The 18523-nt window shown below is 45.2% G+C and overlaps 1 protein-coding gene across 2 annotated transcripts in view; it reads left to right on the plus strand.

Annotated features, from left to right (window-relative positions):
* DDX39B (DExD-box helicase 39B) overlaps positions 1–18523 on the plus strand; it is an 86676-nt gene that overhangs the window by 33926 nt on the left and 34227 nt on the right. For both annotated transcript variants that reach the window (XM_086924547.1, XM_086924548.1), the window contains exon 7: positions 5337–5468. In XM_086924547.1, the coding sequence (XP_086780673.1) occupies positions 5337–5468 (132 nt within the window). The remainder of the gene's footprint in view (positions 1–5336; positions 5469–18523) is intronic.

Consider the following 18523-nt stretch of genomic DNA (forward strand, 5'->3'; position numbering starts at 1 on the left):
GCCACCCACCCTGCCGGACGTCCAGCGGCCACCCTGCTCGTATTTGCAGAGAAGGAGGCGGCAGAGGAGACTTGGCTGGGACCTTCCCTCCAAGACCATCTTATCCTTTTCCTTTGTTGTTTTGTTATGTATGTTCTCATTTGATTTAGCTCTCTCATGCCTGTTGTTTGTTTTTCTGTTAATGTTTTTCCATTTTGACTGTGCTCTCTTCATCGTCTGCACTCCTTTACCCCCCACATTTTTTTGGGAAGTAGTTGTAGAGGTAATACCGTTTATTAGACATTCTCCAAGTGTCACGGTATGGGGCTGTGTATTGTTGCAAAGGGCGAAGTCTCCCATGGGTCTTGCGTTGCTGGTCATCTGAAGAATCCCTTCTAAATGTAAAAATGGCTGCCCACATGCAGCTCTCATTTAAGATGTGTGTGTGTGTGTCCTTGTGCAGTTGATTATACCTATGTGCCTGGTTGTGGGGAAGAGATGTATTTCACTTACCACATCAGCTATTAAAATCAGAACTGGGGAAATGTTAGCCTCCCTGCCAGCATACTGCTGCTCCTCCTCTTTCCTCACTGTTGTCATGAAGTAAGGTAGCCTTGATTGATAGCGCAAGCATGCAAGGATCCCTGAAGCAGGTAGACCGGATTAGTTGTGGACGAGCGGTTTCAGTTAAATTTCTCCGCAGAGATCTTGGAATGCATTTCTTTTAAAATTCAAATAGCCAATGTTGCATAGTTATTCAAACTATTATAATAAGTATATTCAAATATTGTTATTCCTCTGATGCCTACTGCTCTTATTCTAGATGTCCTGGGTGTCAGTTGTAGAAATTCTAAAAGCGCAACACTCAGATTGCACTGGAAGTCAGTAAAAAGTGATTTGTGAGTTTAATTTGCCCATCTTGATTCAGATTGTGGTTGGTGGAACTTTCCCAAAGAGGGCACATATGTATACAGAAATGGTGCTGCTTAGAGGAAATGGCTGTACTTGTCAGTTTTTGTGTGGGAGGGAGATTGAGTACTTTTGAAACTGCATACACATTTCTAGCTCCCAACCCATTCAGGAGCAAAGAACCCGAGTAGGCAGACATCGGCACAACATACCTTTTAAGTAACAAAGTAAAGTGTGCCAAGTCCTCCTATCCCAGGGGGCTCTGAAAAAGTAAAATGTAAGACACTAAAATGCATGAACTCTTGAAGTAAGTTTCTTATTTGAAAACAATAGCACTTTAATAGTAGTGGTTTTATGATTTGCCCCATGGAAATGGAAATCAATGAAATATAGGTTTCCCTTTAGAGAAGATTAGGGTTTTAATTAAGGTCCAGAGGAATTTCCACCGACCCTGAGAGGGCAATAAAGAGGTAAAACATGTAGACCAGATCGCAGACTCACGGACCAATTCAGTCTTAGAAGTCCACCCTCTCCTTTTTAATCTTACTAGTAATACTAACTAGTTAAAACAATTTTTTTAGCTAAGCATAGGTACTTTTATTATAGGTTTTTTCTCCTGCTATATCCGCTAGACCCTTCCTGTTTAATAGAATCGGGGCATTTGTCAGATGCCCTTTTTGAACCTGGGAATACAAAAGAAAAGATCTCCATCAAAGTGTCCTGTCAACGGGCCCAGTGGGTGTTGCACCCCCACTTAACGTGGGGCATGGCACGATGATGAAGCATACCATCTCAGTGGGTGAGGCTGGGGCATCCTTATAAGATATCGCCTGAAGTCTAGAGTACAGAATATATGTGAACAGATGTTTCATTTTTGATTGCCTGTTCTGCATAGCACAGGGAATGTCACATCTTTTTGCATTAAAAAAAATGGAGTGGTTTATTCCAGATGAGGATATCGGAGTTGTATGCACCCTTAAAATATTCTCAGCCATTCATATTGAGTTGATCCATGGTCTGTACCCTCTAGTTCTGTCCACAGAGATGGTCATTGTTAAAGATAATGCATTGAGTTTGGGGGGAATGGAGGGAAGGTTGGAGATGTATCTGAGTTTCTCATGCAGCACTACTAGCCCTTTCGTGGAGATCACCGGTATAGCTGTGGTAAGTTGACCTTTGCAATGTTTGTAATATTTATTAAGTTAGTTTCTCATCTTGTCCTTAACCCACACCAGAACCATAGGTTGTGCCTACATGTACTTTGTTTTGGATGCACTGAATTTAGGAAGGAACATTTAACATTTTGATCCTTTCTGGTTTTCATATATTCTCTATGGTTTTAATGAAATTTCACCCCTCATTCAGTGCTTTCCAGCCACAGGGGTGTGGAATTTATTAAAATATCTTCTAGTCCTTGGGGAAGGTTGCTTCATAAATCTGCTTGTCCTGTAACAAAATCCACTTGTCCCTTTTGTGCCATGTGATGTGGTGACAAAGTATGACCTCAATATCATTATATAAGAGCTCTGAAACATCCTCTCTGATTATGCCAGGGCTCATGCCTTAAAAGGGTTTGAATTCTAGCAATTCTCTTATGTTTCCATGTTTCTGCAGATCTACATACTGGGATGAGGTAATGGTAAAAGCAAGAGTTTCAGGGTTGGAATACAGTTTGAGTCTGTGCAAACCTACTAATTTGCATGTATTCATGGTTTTCACCAACTCTTCTCTAATCTTTTCCCATACTGAGAGAAGTTGGATTTACTCCTGACAATGGCAGACATAAATCTGTTCCAGGGTTGGGAAAAAAGTGGTTTGGGGAAAGTAAACTTGCAAACACTCCGATTTTTGCATGAGCAAATCTAAACCTGCATATTTGCTCATGCTAAAATGCAGTTCACATATATTTTCTTGGGGTACTATTTCTTGTCCTACTTCTGTAAAGTCTTGTGAATTCACAAAAGTCATATAGCTGCACTTAATCCAAGCACATGGGTGCACTTTATTTAATAATTGGGCCCCTAATTAGGTCTGGCGTTAACCATGACAGTAACATTTCCTCTCTCTATCAGCTAGCTTTACTGTGAGTGACAGAGTTCTGTTCTTTCACAAGGAGCATATTGACACATTTGTTTTGTTCAGTGCCAGGAACTACTGTGCAATGTGTGCTCTTTGAGAGCAAAACAATTTTTGCTTTTCCCAATGTTTGTAATAATGGCGAGGGCCTGGCAGCTCCCAAACCATAAGGTTCTACAAAAACCATGACAAAACAAGTCACGCTTTGACAAACTCAAAAGGCTGACCAACAATTTTAGACCTACGGCTTTGCCAATCCTTGTTTACTTTTGTTCCCATAATCTTATTAAAACTAGTTACACTGATTTTCCATTATGAATATTTTTTATAAATACTAGCGAACATCAACGCATATTACTAAATGATGATGCAAAGGAATGGTACCTACATTTTTTCAGTAGTTGAGCAAACTTTCTTTGCTTTTTTTGTGAACATTATATTTTGAAAGAAAAGTATCAATCGTGCTTTCAAGCTTCTGCAAATATTTGCATCTAATCGGAGAGCATTCTGGGAGCATTATACATAGCCTCATATTGCTAAACATTTGTACACATTTTGATACACTAACCACTGTCAGTAGTGCAGTCTGAGTTTACAACATTTACTTGGAGCGCTCACCCTAATAATAAAACCTCTGCATTAATAAACCATAAATACAAGTTGGAACTGCATGGACAGAAATGTTACCTTAACTGCAGGAAATGAATGTCCTTCACTGATCCATAATGTGGTACTGTAAACTGGCAGCCAAAGGGCTTATACTGTAGGCTGTTGGGCCTACTTGTCCCAGGGACAAAATATACATGAAAATGTGTTGCCCTTGAACCCAAAAAATATGTCCAGGGCGCCGGTCTATAGGAATTCCACATCCCTGCACCCGCCACATGCTGATAGTAAACAGCATGAGGGAACTAAAGCGCCTTCAATCAAGTGTTAGAGGTCATCTAGATAACACATGTTATCAGCATCTAATTTCTCTTCAGAAGAGAGTACAACTGTTCATCTTCTCAACGGATTGTTTGGTAGCTTGATAAAAAAATTAAACTGTAGCTGACAAGGAGTCAAGAATGTGGTGGGTGATTGGGTTATGTGCCCCAACCCCTTTTAGAATTGATTTACCCCCAGCAATTGCTGAACTCCCAGGAATAATGTATTTTCCTGCAGCAGAAGGTTCACACTTAAGCATTCCATGTTTTCTTTCTTCTCCTTTTAACATGTAGCTTGGTGTGCTCCAAACAGCCCTAGCTTGCAATATGCTGTCACACAGTTGATAACTAGGAGACATTTTACTTAACTGTACAAAGCACAAGTTACACAGGAGTCTGTGTGGATCTGCGCTTGGGATCTGGTCAGGTCCATTGAAAAAGTGTGAACCTGATAGAAGAATATTGTGTTGTGGAAACTCTGATGCTAATATGGTGTTACAGTAGGAATAATATGCCATCTCTGAGCCAGATAGCAGTCTGAAAATTAATTTAATAACACTGCTCTAAAACACTGGATACTCACTTTCTTTAGTTCAGACACAAATGCCTTAGGTTCGCATTGTGTTTGGTTTACAAAGGCAAGTACTAGAAGGTATGCAGAGTTCTTTCTATGCTAATTTTGTGAAGTTTTCAGAAACGCTTGTGTTTTTTTCACACAAGACTTTTCGCCTGCATATTAAGCTTGTGGTTGGCAAAGTGGGATTCTTGGGAGGCTGAACAATCTTCCGAAACCCAGTAACTTCAGGACTAATAAAAAAAAGTTTACCACTATCATTTGATTTCAAAATAGCCATAGAGGGGTACAAGGTAAATGTCTGTTTTCCTGCTTCAAATTCAGTGCATTTGCAACATACTATGTGTTCTGGTTTGGGTGCAGAAAGACAAATGTGTTTTCAGAGTAGTGTACTATATATACATTTTGTGTCTGGTCTCGAACATGACTGTTTATCCGTGGAAGTGAGGAACATAGTGCTAGAAATTTGTATAATTTCGCTTGTGGGGGGTCAGCTGCTCCCCCTCCCTCTTCCCCTGCTGCCAAATGATCTGCTTAGTTGATGAGAAGCCTAGAAGTCACTCTGACTGACCTCCACAAATGGAAGAACATTGGGTCTTTATTAGACTTGTTTTTCCAGTGTCTTGTTCTGTGAAGTGACTGGTTTTTAGTGTAGGGCGTTTGTGATGGTTGAGTTCCACGTTTAGCTACAGCACCACCTTTGAATGGCTTCAGTTGGGGGCTTGTGCACAGCCACTGAAAATTGTTCAAAGCTTGTTATGGGTTGGGGGAAAATGTAGAAGTACAGACAGTCGTCCCACTTTCTCACGCCCTCAAGAATCCAATGTATAGAGCAGGTAGCTCTGAGGTTTAACCCCTGGTTTCCTCCCCAGCCCATGGAAATCTTTGTGGACGACGAGACCAAGCTAACCTTGCACGGACTGCAGCAGTACTACGTCAAGCTGAAAGATAACGAGAAGAACCGCAAGCTCTTTGACCTACTGGATGTGCTGGAGTTCAATCAGGTAAAAAGTGTGGAAGGGTGCCGAGAGACGCGGGGGGGGGGGTGGGGGGAATGCGCGAAAGAAGTTCGCACAGCTGGCAACCAGCATGTTAACGCTAAGGTAGCTTGTCCTTTAGAAAGGAGTGGCCGTTCAGCACAGCCGAGGTGCTTTGATTTACCATAGCACCCCACGCCTTACATCTGTGATACTTTTCTAAACTTTGACTGGTATTCATGCTAGTACAATTAGAAAGCGTTGCTGTTTTTAGGATGCTGTCCTTTTTAGAAACACCATGTTAATAACATGCCTGGCTGATGCTATGATCACAATACTCTTACCATCTAGTGTTAAAAATTTGACCTTGTTTTTCTTGTGACGTTTTATGTTGCAGGATGTGCTACGACTCCTCCCTTAGTCCACAGTGTGCATGGAGACTGACAGGACTTTATTTTTTTTACCATCTGGTTTTTTACATGTTCCTCTGTTGCCCCGATCTTCGCTGCTTTTGCAGTCCTAATGCTCCACATTTCACAACCACTCACTGACAAGTGACTATGCAGTCAGTGAGTGCACAGCCTCTGCTCACTTGGACTCCAAGAAATTGCGACTTAAAAGAAATTTCAGTGAGATCAATAATGAAGCCCTAGCCCCATTGGAGTGGTGTGGCTCACTGGTTAGAGGCGGCAGACCTGTAAGCAGAGAATGGCCCGGGACCAGGGTTCAATTCCCGATGCGGCAGGGTCGTGGACCAGGGTCAAAACGGACTTGATAATTCTCACCTCTGTGCCTACTCTAACCAGGGAACACACTCGGCAACTCTGGGCATTAAGCTTGCCTCATCTCTACAACGGCCCCCCACAGACGCCGGGGATGCCTGGTTTCACCTTGAAGATTCCCAGAAAGGGACCATCTCACAGGGAAAACCAGGACGGGTTCCCCAGCGGTCTTCAGCGCCAGGATACTCCATGGAGTCGCAGTGCGCTTTACAAGTACACCCACATTTACATTTCTGTCTAGGCTTGGTTCTTCTTTAAATAAGGATACTAACTCCGCGGCAGGGGAGTTCTCCAATATCATCACGGAGGCTGTAGATAGTTTAGCTCCCGCTAAACTCCACTACTCCGCTAGAAAGAGCCCTTCTGCGCCCTGGTTCTCTGACAAGCTTAGACAGCTGAGACAGGGATGCAGAAGACAAGAGAGGCTCTGGCGCGGTAATCTCGATTTCACTGAGAAGATAAAACATAAACATCTTCTAAAAGAATATAAGTTAGCGGTTACTGAGGAAAAAAGGCATTCTATGTCAATCTGACCACCTCCCTGAAATCCTCCAAAGATCTTTTTAAGATTGACTCCCTCTCTGCCCCCAAGACTATCGACCCTATCGTCGAAACACAGGAGCTCTGTGACCAAATTTCCACCTTCTTCCACCCCAAAATTGCCGACATTTATAATGCTCTGGAAGTTCTCAATCATCAGCTGGATCTTGTACCTGAGCCTAGTCTGCTCCTTTTCCACTCTCCTGCTCTTGTGGCAGGGACCCAGGCTTCGGAACCTGAGCCGAGTCTGCCTGCCTTTCCGCTTCTCACCCTCAACGAGACAAACAGCCTCCTTGATAACATCAAATCAGGCTCCCCTTTGGACTCTTGTCCGCTTAAAATATTAAAGGCCTGCAGGGAGGTGGTTATTCCTCCTCTTCTTGAGGTGATGAACCTGGCAATTATGGAGGGAACTTTTCCCTGCTCCTGGAAACAGGCGGTCGTCAAGCCTCTCTTTTTTTGAAGAAGGCCTCTCTTGACCCCGCAGTACTGAAAAACCTTCGACCGATTTCTTTACTTCCGGCCCCCGCTAAGATTCTTGAGGCCCATCTTACCACCTTTTTGGAGGACTCACGCCTGCTGGACATTTCGCAGCATGGCTTTCGAAAGTCCCATAGTACTGAGGCTGCCCTTACGGTGGTGGTCAACAACATCCGCTCGAGGGTCGACAGGGGCCAGATCACTCTGCTGGTCTTACTCGATCTTACGGCAGCTTTCAACACCCTGTCTCCCCATGTCCTTGCTGCCAGGCTCAGGGAGATAGGAGTAGGAGGCTCAGCCCTTAGCCTTCTTTCTTCCTACATCAGAGGGAACAAAGAGTGAAGTTGGGTGACTTTCTGTCCTCCCCCAAGCCTGTGCAGTGTGGGGGTGCCCCAGGGATCTTCCTTAAGTCCTACCCTTTTTAATATTTACGTCGCCCCACTTGCCAGGGTAGTGAGGTCGTATGGTTTTGAGGTGTTGTTTTATGCCGACCACACCCAAATCATGGTATCCCTCACACAGTCTGTGAGTGAATCTGCCCTCAATTTCAGAACCTGCATTGGAGGCAGTTTCCCAGTGGATGATACGAAACTTTCTAAAACTTAACGGGGAGAAGGCGGAGGTCTTGATTTTTGGGGGCCAGCTAGACATCTGGTCTAATGACTGGTGGCCGGACTCCTTGGGTGTTTGTCCTACTCCCTCACATTCTGCCAAGAATCTGGGGGTCCTGATTGATACCTCTCTCTCCTTTGACCGTCAGGTCAGCAGGACGGTCTCCACCTGCTGTGGTATCACCAGGATCCTCAGAAAGATCGCTCCCTACCTCTGCTGGATGCCCAAAACCACGCTGCAGTGGCTCTAGTCTTTTCGAGACTGGACTACTGTAATGCTCTGTATGGGGGCATGAATAAGAGCCTTATTAATAGTTTACCGATGGTGCAGAATGCTGCAGCCAGGATGGTGCTAAATCTTCCTAGGCTCTCCTCTGCATCGTATGGGGGCATGAATAAGAGCCTTATTAATAGTTTACCGATGGTGCAGAATGCTGCTGCCAGGATGGTGCTCAATCTTCCTAGGCTCTCCTCTGCATCGCTGGCTAGGAAATCTCTTCATTGGCTCCCTGTCGAGTCCAGGATTACATTTAAGCTTCTCTGTCTCGCTCATGGGGCAGTCTATGGCTCTGGCTCAGAGAGTATTAGGTCTCTCCTCCATACCTATTCTCCCTGCTGGACCCTTCGGTCTTCTTCAAAAAATCTCCTATCAGTCCCTAGATTTGCCTGAGCAAGATAGGGAGGGAAAGCCTTTGTCACCATAGTTCCTAAGCTTTGGAATTCTCTTCCTCCTGAGCTAGTGGGATTACCCTCTTTGGCCCTTTTTCGCAAAGAACTTAAAACTTGGTTTTTCTGTCGGGCGTATTCTTAGATGTGTATCCGGTGAATTTGAGATGGCCTCTTTAAATTTCGGCACCTTGATGCCCTTGGGCTAAGTTGCGCGTTACCAATTCCCAAATAATATTAATAATAATAATAATAATGCAGTCAACATCTAGTCAATGATTCTCCTGACTGGAACTCTGCTCTACTCCTGGTCGTGATCTCTTCACCCTGGTAGCAGGCACTCCAGTCATCTTCGATCTCCTCTGAACGTGTCCCTGAGTAGGCAGACCGGAAACAGATCATGAATACCGCACCCTTCCAATTTTGTCCAGGGTGCAACGTGAAGTATCCATGTGTGAACCACCAAATGCCTTATTCCGATCTCTTACCTCGCCCCGACCGCACCTAGATGACCAGTGAGTTGTGCCTCACCTTTCAGTGTAAGAACACCTTGAGATATTGAAGGGAAAGGCGTTGGGCACGCTGGAAAAGTCAGCATCAGTCCTCCAAGACTCACAACATTTTTGTTGAACAAGACCCGTTTGATATCGAAGAGAAAGTGGCAGGTCCCTCTGAGAGCCCAGCCTGTGCCTAACCCAGAGGTGTCCTTCCGAGGAAGATTGACAAAGGCCACCCTCCACGTTAACACCAACAGGACCCTCCAACAAGCAAAGTGCTCGGATTCACCCCAAAGCCAGGGGCTGACACCCCACTCACCTAAGCACCCCCTGGTGAGGCAAAGTCCTACTCCTGCGATGTTTGGTACTGAGCCCCAAACAGGGCTCTGACTCTGTGGCTCCGGTTGTGACCATTAGAAGTCTTCGGATCAGATCACCTTGCTAGTGAAGGCTGTAGACATCCGTTCTCTCCCATTCAAGCAGAAATGAACGCTGTCTTCCGGGGCAGAGTTCCAAGTCCGAGCTGAGGTCCGAGGAATCCAAGATTCCTATTCTGGAGAGTTTGGCAAAAGAACCCTACACTACTCAGAAGCAGCTCTTCATACACCTAAAAACAGGAAAACGGGTAACCTTGGGGCCCCAGGAGCCTGACTTTGAGAAGTAGCTCTACAAATGCATACCGTGCCCAAGAAGCACAAAGACATGGCTGCAAGTGCCCCCCCACCCACCCCTACATCTAATCACCACTACCTCCTTCACTTTCACCACGTCCATACTCTCCTTCAAGTCCACTAATAGCTCCTCTGACAGATCAGTCCATTCATATTCTAACCCGGGTGGCTCTTATGGGCAAGAAGGCCATAACCAGCCCGCTGGGGAAGGGTGTGTGGAGAACTACAATGGAAGCCCTGCAGATAATGCAGATTTGGAACCATACCAAGGTAAGCCGTTCCTGCTGCCTGACACCACTGTGTATTATGACATAATTCAGTGGGCAACAACCGCCATATAGTCAATATTCTTGCCTTACCAGCTCATGACCTTGTGGTGGGGACACTCCAAGACAGAATGTACTGTCTAGTTCCTGGAAAAAGGCTGCTCTTCCTTAAGTTGAGAAGAAATTAATTGCTTCTTCCAGTGAACATCCCCAACACCTAAATAAGGAAGGCAAGGGCATCGACTGGAAACCACCCAGTGACAGCGTGCTTGTTCCTGTTGCCTTTTGAGCTATGATGGATTTCACTAGGAGATGTTACTGACAGCACCTCTGACCTACAGAAAGATCTGAAAGATTACTTCAAACATAAACATTTGCTGCTGTCTTGACACTGCGCTACATCCTGCAGCGTAAACTCCAGTTTTGTGCTCCATTGCTTGCGTCTCTGCAATCTAGCAACATCTCAACATCACATTCAACAGGAAACATCGCTTTTTTTTTTTAACCCAAGCAGAAAAGCTGTTTGCCTTTAACTTTGCCAAGTCCATAGGCAGTCTGCCCCCCTAAGGAGCATTGTTAGTAGGCAGCAAACTAGCAGCCAGGACAAGACCATACCCTCAGGCCGGGCGCAAACCTGCCAGCACCAACACCATTCCTTTCACAATTCTAATAGGGTGGTTATCGGGGTAATAAGTGCAGGGACAGAAGGGGCTCTGGTAAAGTACTTATACCAACACCCTCTACCCCAATCTCACACACCTTCCCCTTGGGGGGGGGGGTGGGGGTGCCATGGGGTGTTTAAGAATTTTCACCCTTGAGGGGAGGGGATCGCCTCAGATCAATGAATAGTACAGGCCAACACATCCTCATCCAAGTCCACTTCATTCTCCTAAATGGGAAGCATTCATTCAAGCACTCTTCCAAAAGAACGCAGTACAGTTTGTCCCCTCTCGCCACCACAACTGGATAAATGGGGTCTACAATGTCTCCCCCAGCTTAATCCTGTCAGACTACATTTATAACTGCCTTGAGTATATCCTCCTGTTGCCCCACCACCACTACCTTCAGTTATAAGGGTAGAAGTGTGAATTGGTAATGTTGTGCACTTACAACAGAGTCGCTATGGCTCCCAGGGTTGTTACCAAGTTGATGGTGGTGGTGGTGGTGGTGGTGGTGGCCACTCCACAGCGGGCAGCCACATCTTCCACTTTCACCTTGGTGACTTGTTGATTAGAAGTAGCAGCAGGCAAAGTGTCTACACATATTCTAGCATCTCTAACCATCCTTCACAGTCTAGAGTTCACCATAAATGCGAAGAAATCGCACCTCCATCACAACAGATCCAGCCCTCCCTGGGACTGATGTTGAACACTGTTACGGTGAAAGCATATTCCAACCAGCAAAGGATGGCGACGTCCAGCAGCTGCTGCATCATTTTTTGTCAACTCATCCGCTAATTGTAAAAACTGTAATAAAGATCTTGGGTAAAATGGTATTCTTTCTGCATAGCAATTGTGCCAGATTACACATTCACACACCCATAGTAACTCGTGAAACAATAGCCGCAAGCGGCGGGTCAGTGGGAAGATTGTGTTGATAAAGGCCAACACTCTGCACGAGTTTAACAGCAGAAATCTGTTGCTCGGCAGGCCTTTCTTGACCCTCTCTCACAAGTGACCATTACCACTGACTCATTGCTCACTAGATAGAGCACACAATTTGGCAGCATGGCCGTGCAGTCTACTTGGACCCCCCTCCACCAGGGTTGACACCTGAACTATCTACAGCTGCTGGCCATCCACCCAGCCTTCAAAGCATTTTAAAGGCTTGTTTGTGGCAAAGTGGTTCTCATAGAGACAGAAACACGACTGCCAATTATACAGACGGGGGTGGGACAACACTGCAGATCTGTTCAGCAGGACACTTCGCTGCTGGTCCATTTGTGGACTTGATGGAGAACCCCATCCATCGACTCCTTCGCTGCCCCCAGAAAATGTAAAATGCCCATAATTTACCCCTGGTATCCAGAGTCAATGGGCAATACACTATGGGCGAACTGGTCAGTGATACTTGCACGTTTGCTTCTCTCTCACCCATCCTGTACATGGTGAGAAAAAAGGCATGTGTCCATGACTCATTTCCTTGCTACCAACTTGGGCCTTGACAGCCCTGGTACCCAACACTACTGGAGATGTAATTCAATCCGCAGTGAGAAGCTACAGGTCAGGCGGGACCTTCTCTTGAAACACTGGCAGATCAGGCACGAGATCCCAAGCAGCTGGCGCAAGGCTATGAAGCCCACTACATGTGCTGTGGCGGCACACATGCAGAACAGGAAGCACTCCTATTTTTATTAGAATTCCTGTCGCTAACGAGTTCATAGAGGAACCATACCCCCCTAGAATGCATCCAGCCTCAATGTGGAACATCAACCTAGTTCTCACAGGGCTTATGGGCCGCCTTTTGAACCCCTCCGTACTTGCAGTATACGCTTTCCTGGAACATGGCTTTTCTGATAACATCGTAACCTTGCTCTGGAGCATCGAAATATAACCACTCCTGAAATGTTCATTCAGTTGCCCAAGGACAGTGTCCTTAGAACGAATCAAAAGTTCCTGCCTTGGGTGGTCTCAACTTTCCACATTAACCAAACTGTTGAGCTGTCTGTATTCTTGCTGCAACCTAGTTCCTTGCAGAAAGGGTGTTGCACATCTTCAGCGTCCAGTGGGCACTCCTATTTTGATGCAGTTAAACTCTTCTGCCATACTAACCACCCCTTTGTAACTTTGGCAAACCGCACCCCCATTCCCAGGGTGGGCTGCAAGATGTATGGTCACTGAATCCAACCTGCTATGCCAAAGCTTTATTCAAGCATGTACCCCCTGCACCTCACAGGGCACACTAAATGCAAGAACCATGGCCTTTCTTGGTAAAGTCCCATCAGTAGACCTCTACAGGGGTCAACAACACATGATTTTACAAAGCATTTGTGTGGACATGCTAGAGCAACAGGCTGTGGTTGGCCAACTTGTGTTAACCTTATTCCAAACCTTAGCACCATCTGCCCACTAACTGTTGCTTGATAGGAAATTGCTTTACAGTTCAGCTAGCAGTTTTCTTCAAAAACTCACAAACCGGACTAGAAAGAAGCATTCATACCCTGGATGTAAGAAAGGCTTTACTATAGTATCTACAGGAAATTAAATTAAATTTGATTTGTAGAGCGCATGGCTGCCCGGAAGCGTCCCAGCGCTTGCTTAGGGAACCCGTCCTGGTATTCCCCTGCGAGATAACCCATTACTGGGCATCCCCAAGGTGAAAACCAGGCATCCCGCTGCGAGGGGCCGTTGTGGAGATTAAGCAAGCTATTGCCCAGAGTTACAGAGTGGGACTCCATGATTGGAATAGGCACCGAGGCGAGAATTGTCAGGTCTGGGGAAATTTGAGCCCAAGACCCGCCGAGGCGGGGAATTGAACCCTGGTCCGGGCCAGACCTCTGCATCAAGGTCTGCCGCTCCAACCACTTGAGCCACACTTCTCCACTCCAGGAGACAAACCAATTCCGTAAGGGGAATCAATTGTTAGTCTCCTACACCCAACAAAGGAGGACCTGTGACAAATGGGATAATTGCACGTTGGATTGTAGAAGCAATTCAGGTGTGGTATTCCTCTGCGAGGAAAACACTAAACTCCCAGCCAAAAGCCCACTCAACGAGGAAAAGGGGTTAACCCTGGCCTTCATGGCTAATGTGACAATAGACACTGTATTTGTGCAGCGGTGACATGGGCATCTTCACCTAGCATTACTGCGTAGATATACAGCTGACAAAGGAGGCTCTGGTGGGACAAAAGATACTTGAACCTCTGTTCACAAGGTCTTTCTCATCTTACCACAGTCACCCCAAGGAGAGGGAAACCGCTACATAATCTAATGCACAGCTTGTGCCTATGCCAGCGCTGGGACACTCTTGATTTAGCTGTGCGCCTTAAATAATTTTATATAACATAACGTGAATACAGAAAAGGATTCATGCTGCAAAACGAAAGTTACTTACCAGTAGCTGTAGTTTTGCAGCTTGAACAGTTTTCTGGATTTACATGTGACCCACCCACACTCAGGAGAATGCAAACGGGTGGAAGAAAAGATCACATAAAAGGAAAACAAGAAAATTGAAGACCCTAACGAGGAAAGAACGGGAAAAATCTGACGATGGCTACCATGCACAGGAACTTCCGGGTTGCCATCTGACGTACACAAGGGATGGACCTAGCTTAAAATGGTGGTTGATGCTCTACAAAAAAAAGGCCATTCAGAACCCAACCACCATATAGCGAAGTAATGCACAGCATGTGAACACAGAAAACTCTTAAAGCTGCAAAACTACTCCTTCTAGTAAGTAACCAGTTTGTTTCCGTAACGTGTAGTGTGCTGTAGATTCACATGCTACTCTACTTCCCTGGAGCCAGTAATAATGCAGCTATTATTAACTTCAGAATACTAAGCAGCTTGCCGTGCATAAAGTACATCATGGTAGTCTTACGCTACACTCAACTTCCCCCTTCACCTGCTGAGCGACAATCAAAGTTTGATGTTGACTACAAGGGGGGAATAGGTGACAAGAAGCTTCTTCAGAGAAAAACAACTTTTGATTTATGAGCCCAACGCTAGTTTGCAAGAGTATGCAGAGCATGTGAATTTACTGCATTACGTGCTACGAGTAAATGCTTATAGTTTAAGTAACTGCTAAGGCAATGCCATTTCTCACCATACTGCCCCTGGTTGTGCACTTAATTGGCTTCTCTTAACCTGTTTGCCATGCTTGCTCAAGTAATCAAAGTCCTTTAGTCCCTGCGCGGAGGGAAGACTTGGTTAGTCTACATCAGAGGTCTTCAAACTTTTTTACTCTGAGCCCCCCCCCCCCCCTAAGCAAAATGTTTTGAGGTCGGCCCCCCCTCTAAAACTTTATGGCAAGGATTGGGGAGCGGGAGGGACATGGCTGCGTGCAGGGAGCGGGGCTTATGAGATGATTTTAGGAATACTTTTTCTATAGTTTATGAACCACACCAAATATGAGACTTCTAAAGCAGCAAATGCATCAAACAAAAACAGATATCCCAAACAAACTGCTCCCCATAATTGGGGTGTTGGGAGCACCTCTCACTCTTTGACCCCAATGCAACTATACTTGCTGCACTAATGATAACTGCAGTCCTGAGTAGCAGGCTACCTCCTCTGCCTCTTTTACCTCTTCCCCACCATGATGGATCATCACCTCTGTCCTATGCTTGAAAGGACAATACGCTCGGATGCCCTTTTTTTTAAAGGTAGACAGTCATTATTGTAATGCAGTGGGCTCCCCAAATTCCTGGGCCCAAGTCCTTCTGCATCGGCATCTACTCCTTTATGATAACCAGCAGTGGCCACTTACACACTTGGCAGCAGTACCAGCTTCACTAATGTCCCTTAAAAAAAAACCTTAATTGTCCCCTTCTTTGGGGTATCTCTCTAAAGAAGCGGTCTCTGGCCATTTGTAAACATTTGCATAGAGTGCTCACTATTCTGGGCCTTCTCTTTGACAATATCGATGAATCTCGATCCTTTCCTCTGTCTCCTAGACCATTTCTGTGAGGCCCCAAGGATCGAGAGGATTAGGGCTCTGCATCTGAATGCAACCCTATGGCCTTCTACCAGCCACCCCATGGACTCCGCTTTCACACAAAAAACTTCTCCTGAATGGTTAATACTGACTTTGACATGCCTGTGCCTGAAATTGAAGTGGGTGGTGGTAGTGCAGAAAGTTAAGAAAGAAACCGGCCTTCTTACCAGCCATTAATTGATTGAGTCACTTAAAGCCAGGGCCACTGGAATTATGAGTTTCTGCAGCAGCAGCGCTTTCCACATAATTATCAGTTTACTGCATTTTCTACATAATCTACAGATTTCGATGACAAAAAACTTGATTCTAGCTCAAACGGAACAAAAGTTACTTAAAGCGTGACAAAGTGTTCTGGAGCAGTGGAAGGCCCTTTGCAAAGACTGGTAATCTTGTAGTTGCTTACTGCTGTATTTGGGTGTTAAACTGGTACTAATGAGGTGAAATATTTCCCTTGACAGCGTTACCGTGAGTTAAAATGACAAAATATTGAAGTAATGCTAACTACAAAATGTGGCGCATTGTGCCGCATAATTTACCTTTTCTTGCTGGATAATTTAGTCAAACCTGCCGCATAATTGTGTTCTCTTTTGCTGAATAATTCCAGTGGATCTGCTTAAAGCTTTATGGTGGCAAAGATCTATTCTTTTTAAGATGTAATGTAACAGAGTTACCAGCTGGGATCTGGAATAGTGGAGACACTTAAAAAAAATATCTGTATTGGATACAGTTTGATTACTTACTACTAAAAAGTATATTTTGTAAGAACTTCTTTTATCTCAATCACTGCATCATTTTGCAGCAGTCTAGCTTAGAGTATGTAAATACTGTTTTAAAATAATGACTTACATATTCACAGTGCTTTCTGCCACAGGCTGGGACTTAGCACTATAAACAGGGCCATTGGAATTATGCGGCAGGAGAAGGCCAAATTATGCAGCATGGTTGACTAAATTCTGCAGCAAGCAAAGGCGAATTATGCTGCATATTTTCTGATAGCATTACTGCACTATTTTGCTATTTTTACACTTGTTAACATTGTGCTGGCCTTTATTACCCCTCATAAGTACCACATTAACACCCGCATATACCAATAAACAGAAAGGTGACCAGTCAACCTTTAGAAAGGGCTTCCACTGTCAGGTAACATGTTTTGCTGCATTTTCTAATCTGTAAATTATGCAGCAGACAATGGATTGTGTGGCAAATGCAGGAAAACCATAACTATGCGCTGTAAGTTCAGGGTGAGCGTGAAAGTGAAGGGTGAGAATGAGGACTGAGTTGTCTGAGTGCAGGGTGAATTCCCAGACACTTGAAGTTAATCAGCATGTTATTGGCGGGGCGCAGGGTTTCAGATATAAGTTAAACTATTGCTATAATGGCATTAATCAGGGAATCGAGGGTGAAGGAAATAAATAATGTGCTGATCCTGCAACAAACTTCCAGTCGTATGATTAGGTTTGCCAGCTCATCATTTTGATGTTGCAGACGGCACAAAAATAAACAGTCACTTAAAGCCCTATTTTCAGCACTTATCTGTGCGTTCTTCGAAAAGCAAATATAAAGTACTTTTAAATGTGTTCTAGGGCTGCCTGAATGATTCATGACTGAAAATAAAAGGGATAGAAAGTCACATTACAAATGAATACATACTTTTTTTATTTATTTAAGCAAGGTCTTTGCAAGCTCTTTAAACATACATGGCTGGCATTTTTAGGTCTCGCCTGTCGATGCGCATGCGCATCGAGCAAGCGAGACTATAGGGGCTCATCAACTCTTTATCTAACTGCAAGGAATCGTGGCGATTCCTTGCAGTGCCCGTGACTTTTAAGGTCAATGCGCATGCGCATTAAGCTTATGCGCATGCGCATTGACCTTAAAAGTCACGGGCGCGTGCATGTCCCCTCTCCGCCCCCTCCCCCGTTCCGCCCCCTCCCCGCCGTGTCGCATTTCTCCTCCCCCCCTCCCCTCTCTTCCCTCCGGCTTGTTTGTTGATTTGACCCGCTCCGCCCCCTCCCCTTCCCGCCGTCTCGCATTTCTCCTCCCCCCTCCCCTCTCTTCCCTCCGGCTTCTTTTTTTGTCGCACCTCTCCCCTCTCCGCCCCCGCCGTTTCTAAGAATGAACAAACCCTAACTGACATTTCTTTTCATTATCTTAAACAAGGGAGTGATTATGCTTAGGTCGAAAAGATACACCGAGAGAATATTTCGACTTTCATCACCCCTCTCCCTCCGACCAAGTGACACTACTACAGACATTTAAAATGTCATGCACGCCCTAAATGACAGAAACGGCGCAATAAACACCTTCATCGGCCCGTTCTTTTATGGAAGGACGTGCGTGGCATCCCTAAGAACACTTCTTGTCTACAGAAGTTTGGGGCCGCAATAATTACTTACCCCACTAAATTGGATGTGTATCATTGCCTCATTTGGTCCATATTCATACGAGGTGCTCCACTGGTGGCTGGCACGAGCTACACTTTGAAGCAGAAGTAATTAAAACGCACTCCGGCTTGTTTGTTGATTTGACCCGCTCCGCCCCCTCCCCTTCCCGCCGTCTCGCATTTCTCCTCCCCCCTCCCCTCTCTTCCCTCCGGCTTCTTTTTTTGTCGCACCTCTCCCCTCTCCGCCCCCGCCGTTTCTAAGAATGAACAAACCCTAACTGACATTTCTTTTCATTATCTTAAACAAGGGAGTGATTATGCTTAGGTCGAAAAGATACACCGAGAGAATATTTCGACTTTCATCACCCCTCTCCCTCCGACCAAGTGACACTACTACAGACATTTAAAATGTCATGCACGCCCTAAATGACAGAAACGGCGCAATAAACACCTTCATCGGCCCGTTCTTTTATGGAAGGACGTGCGTGGCATCCCTAAGAACACTTCTTGTCTACAGAAGTTTGGGGCC

Source organism: Lissotriton vulgaris, chromosome 5, assembly GCF_964263255.1.
Source record: "Lissotriton vulgaris chromosome 5, aLisVul1.2, whole genome shotgun sequence".
Lineage (NCBI taxonomy): Eukaryota > Metazoa > Chordata > Amphibia > Caudata > Salamandridae > Lissotriton > Lissotriton vulgaris.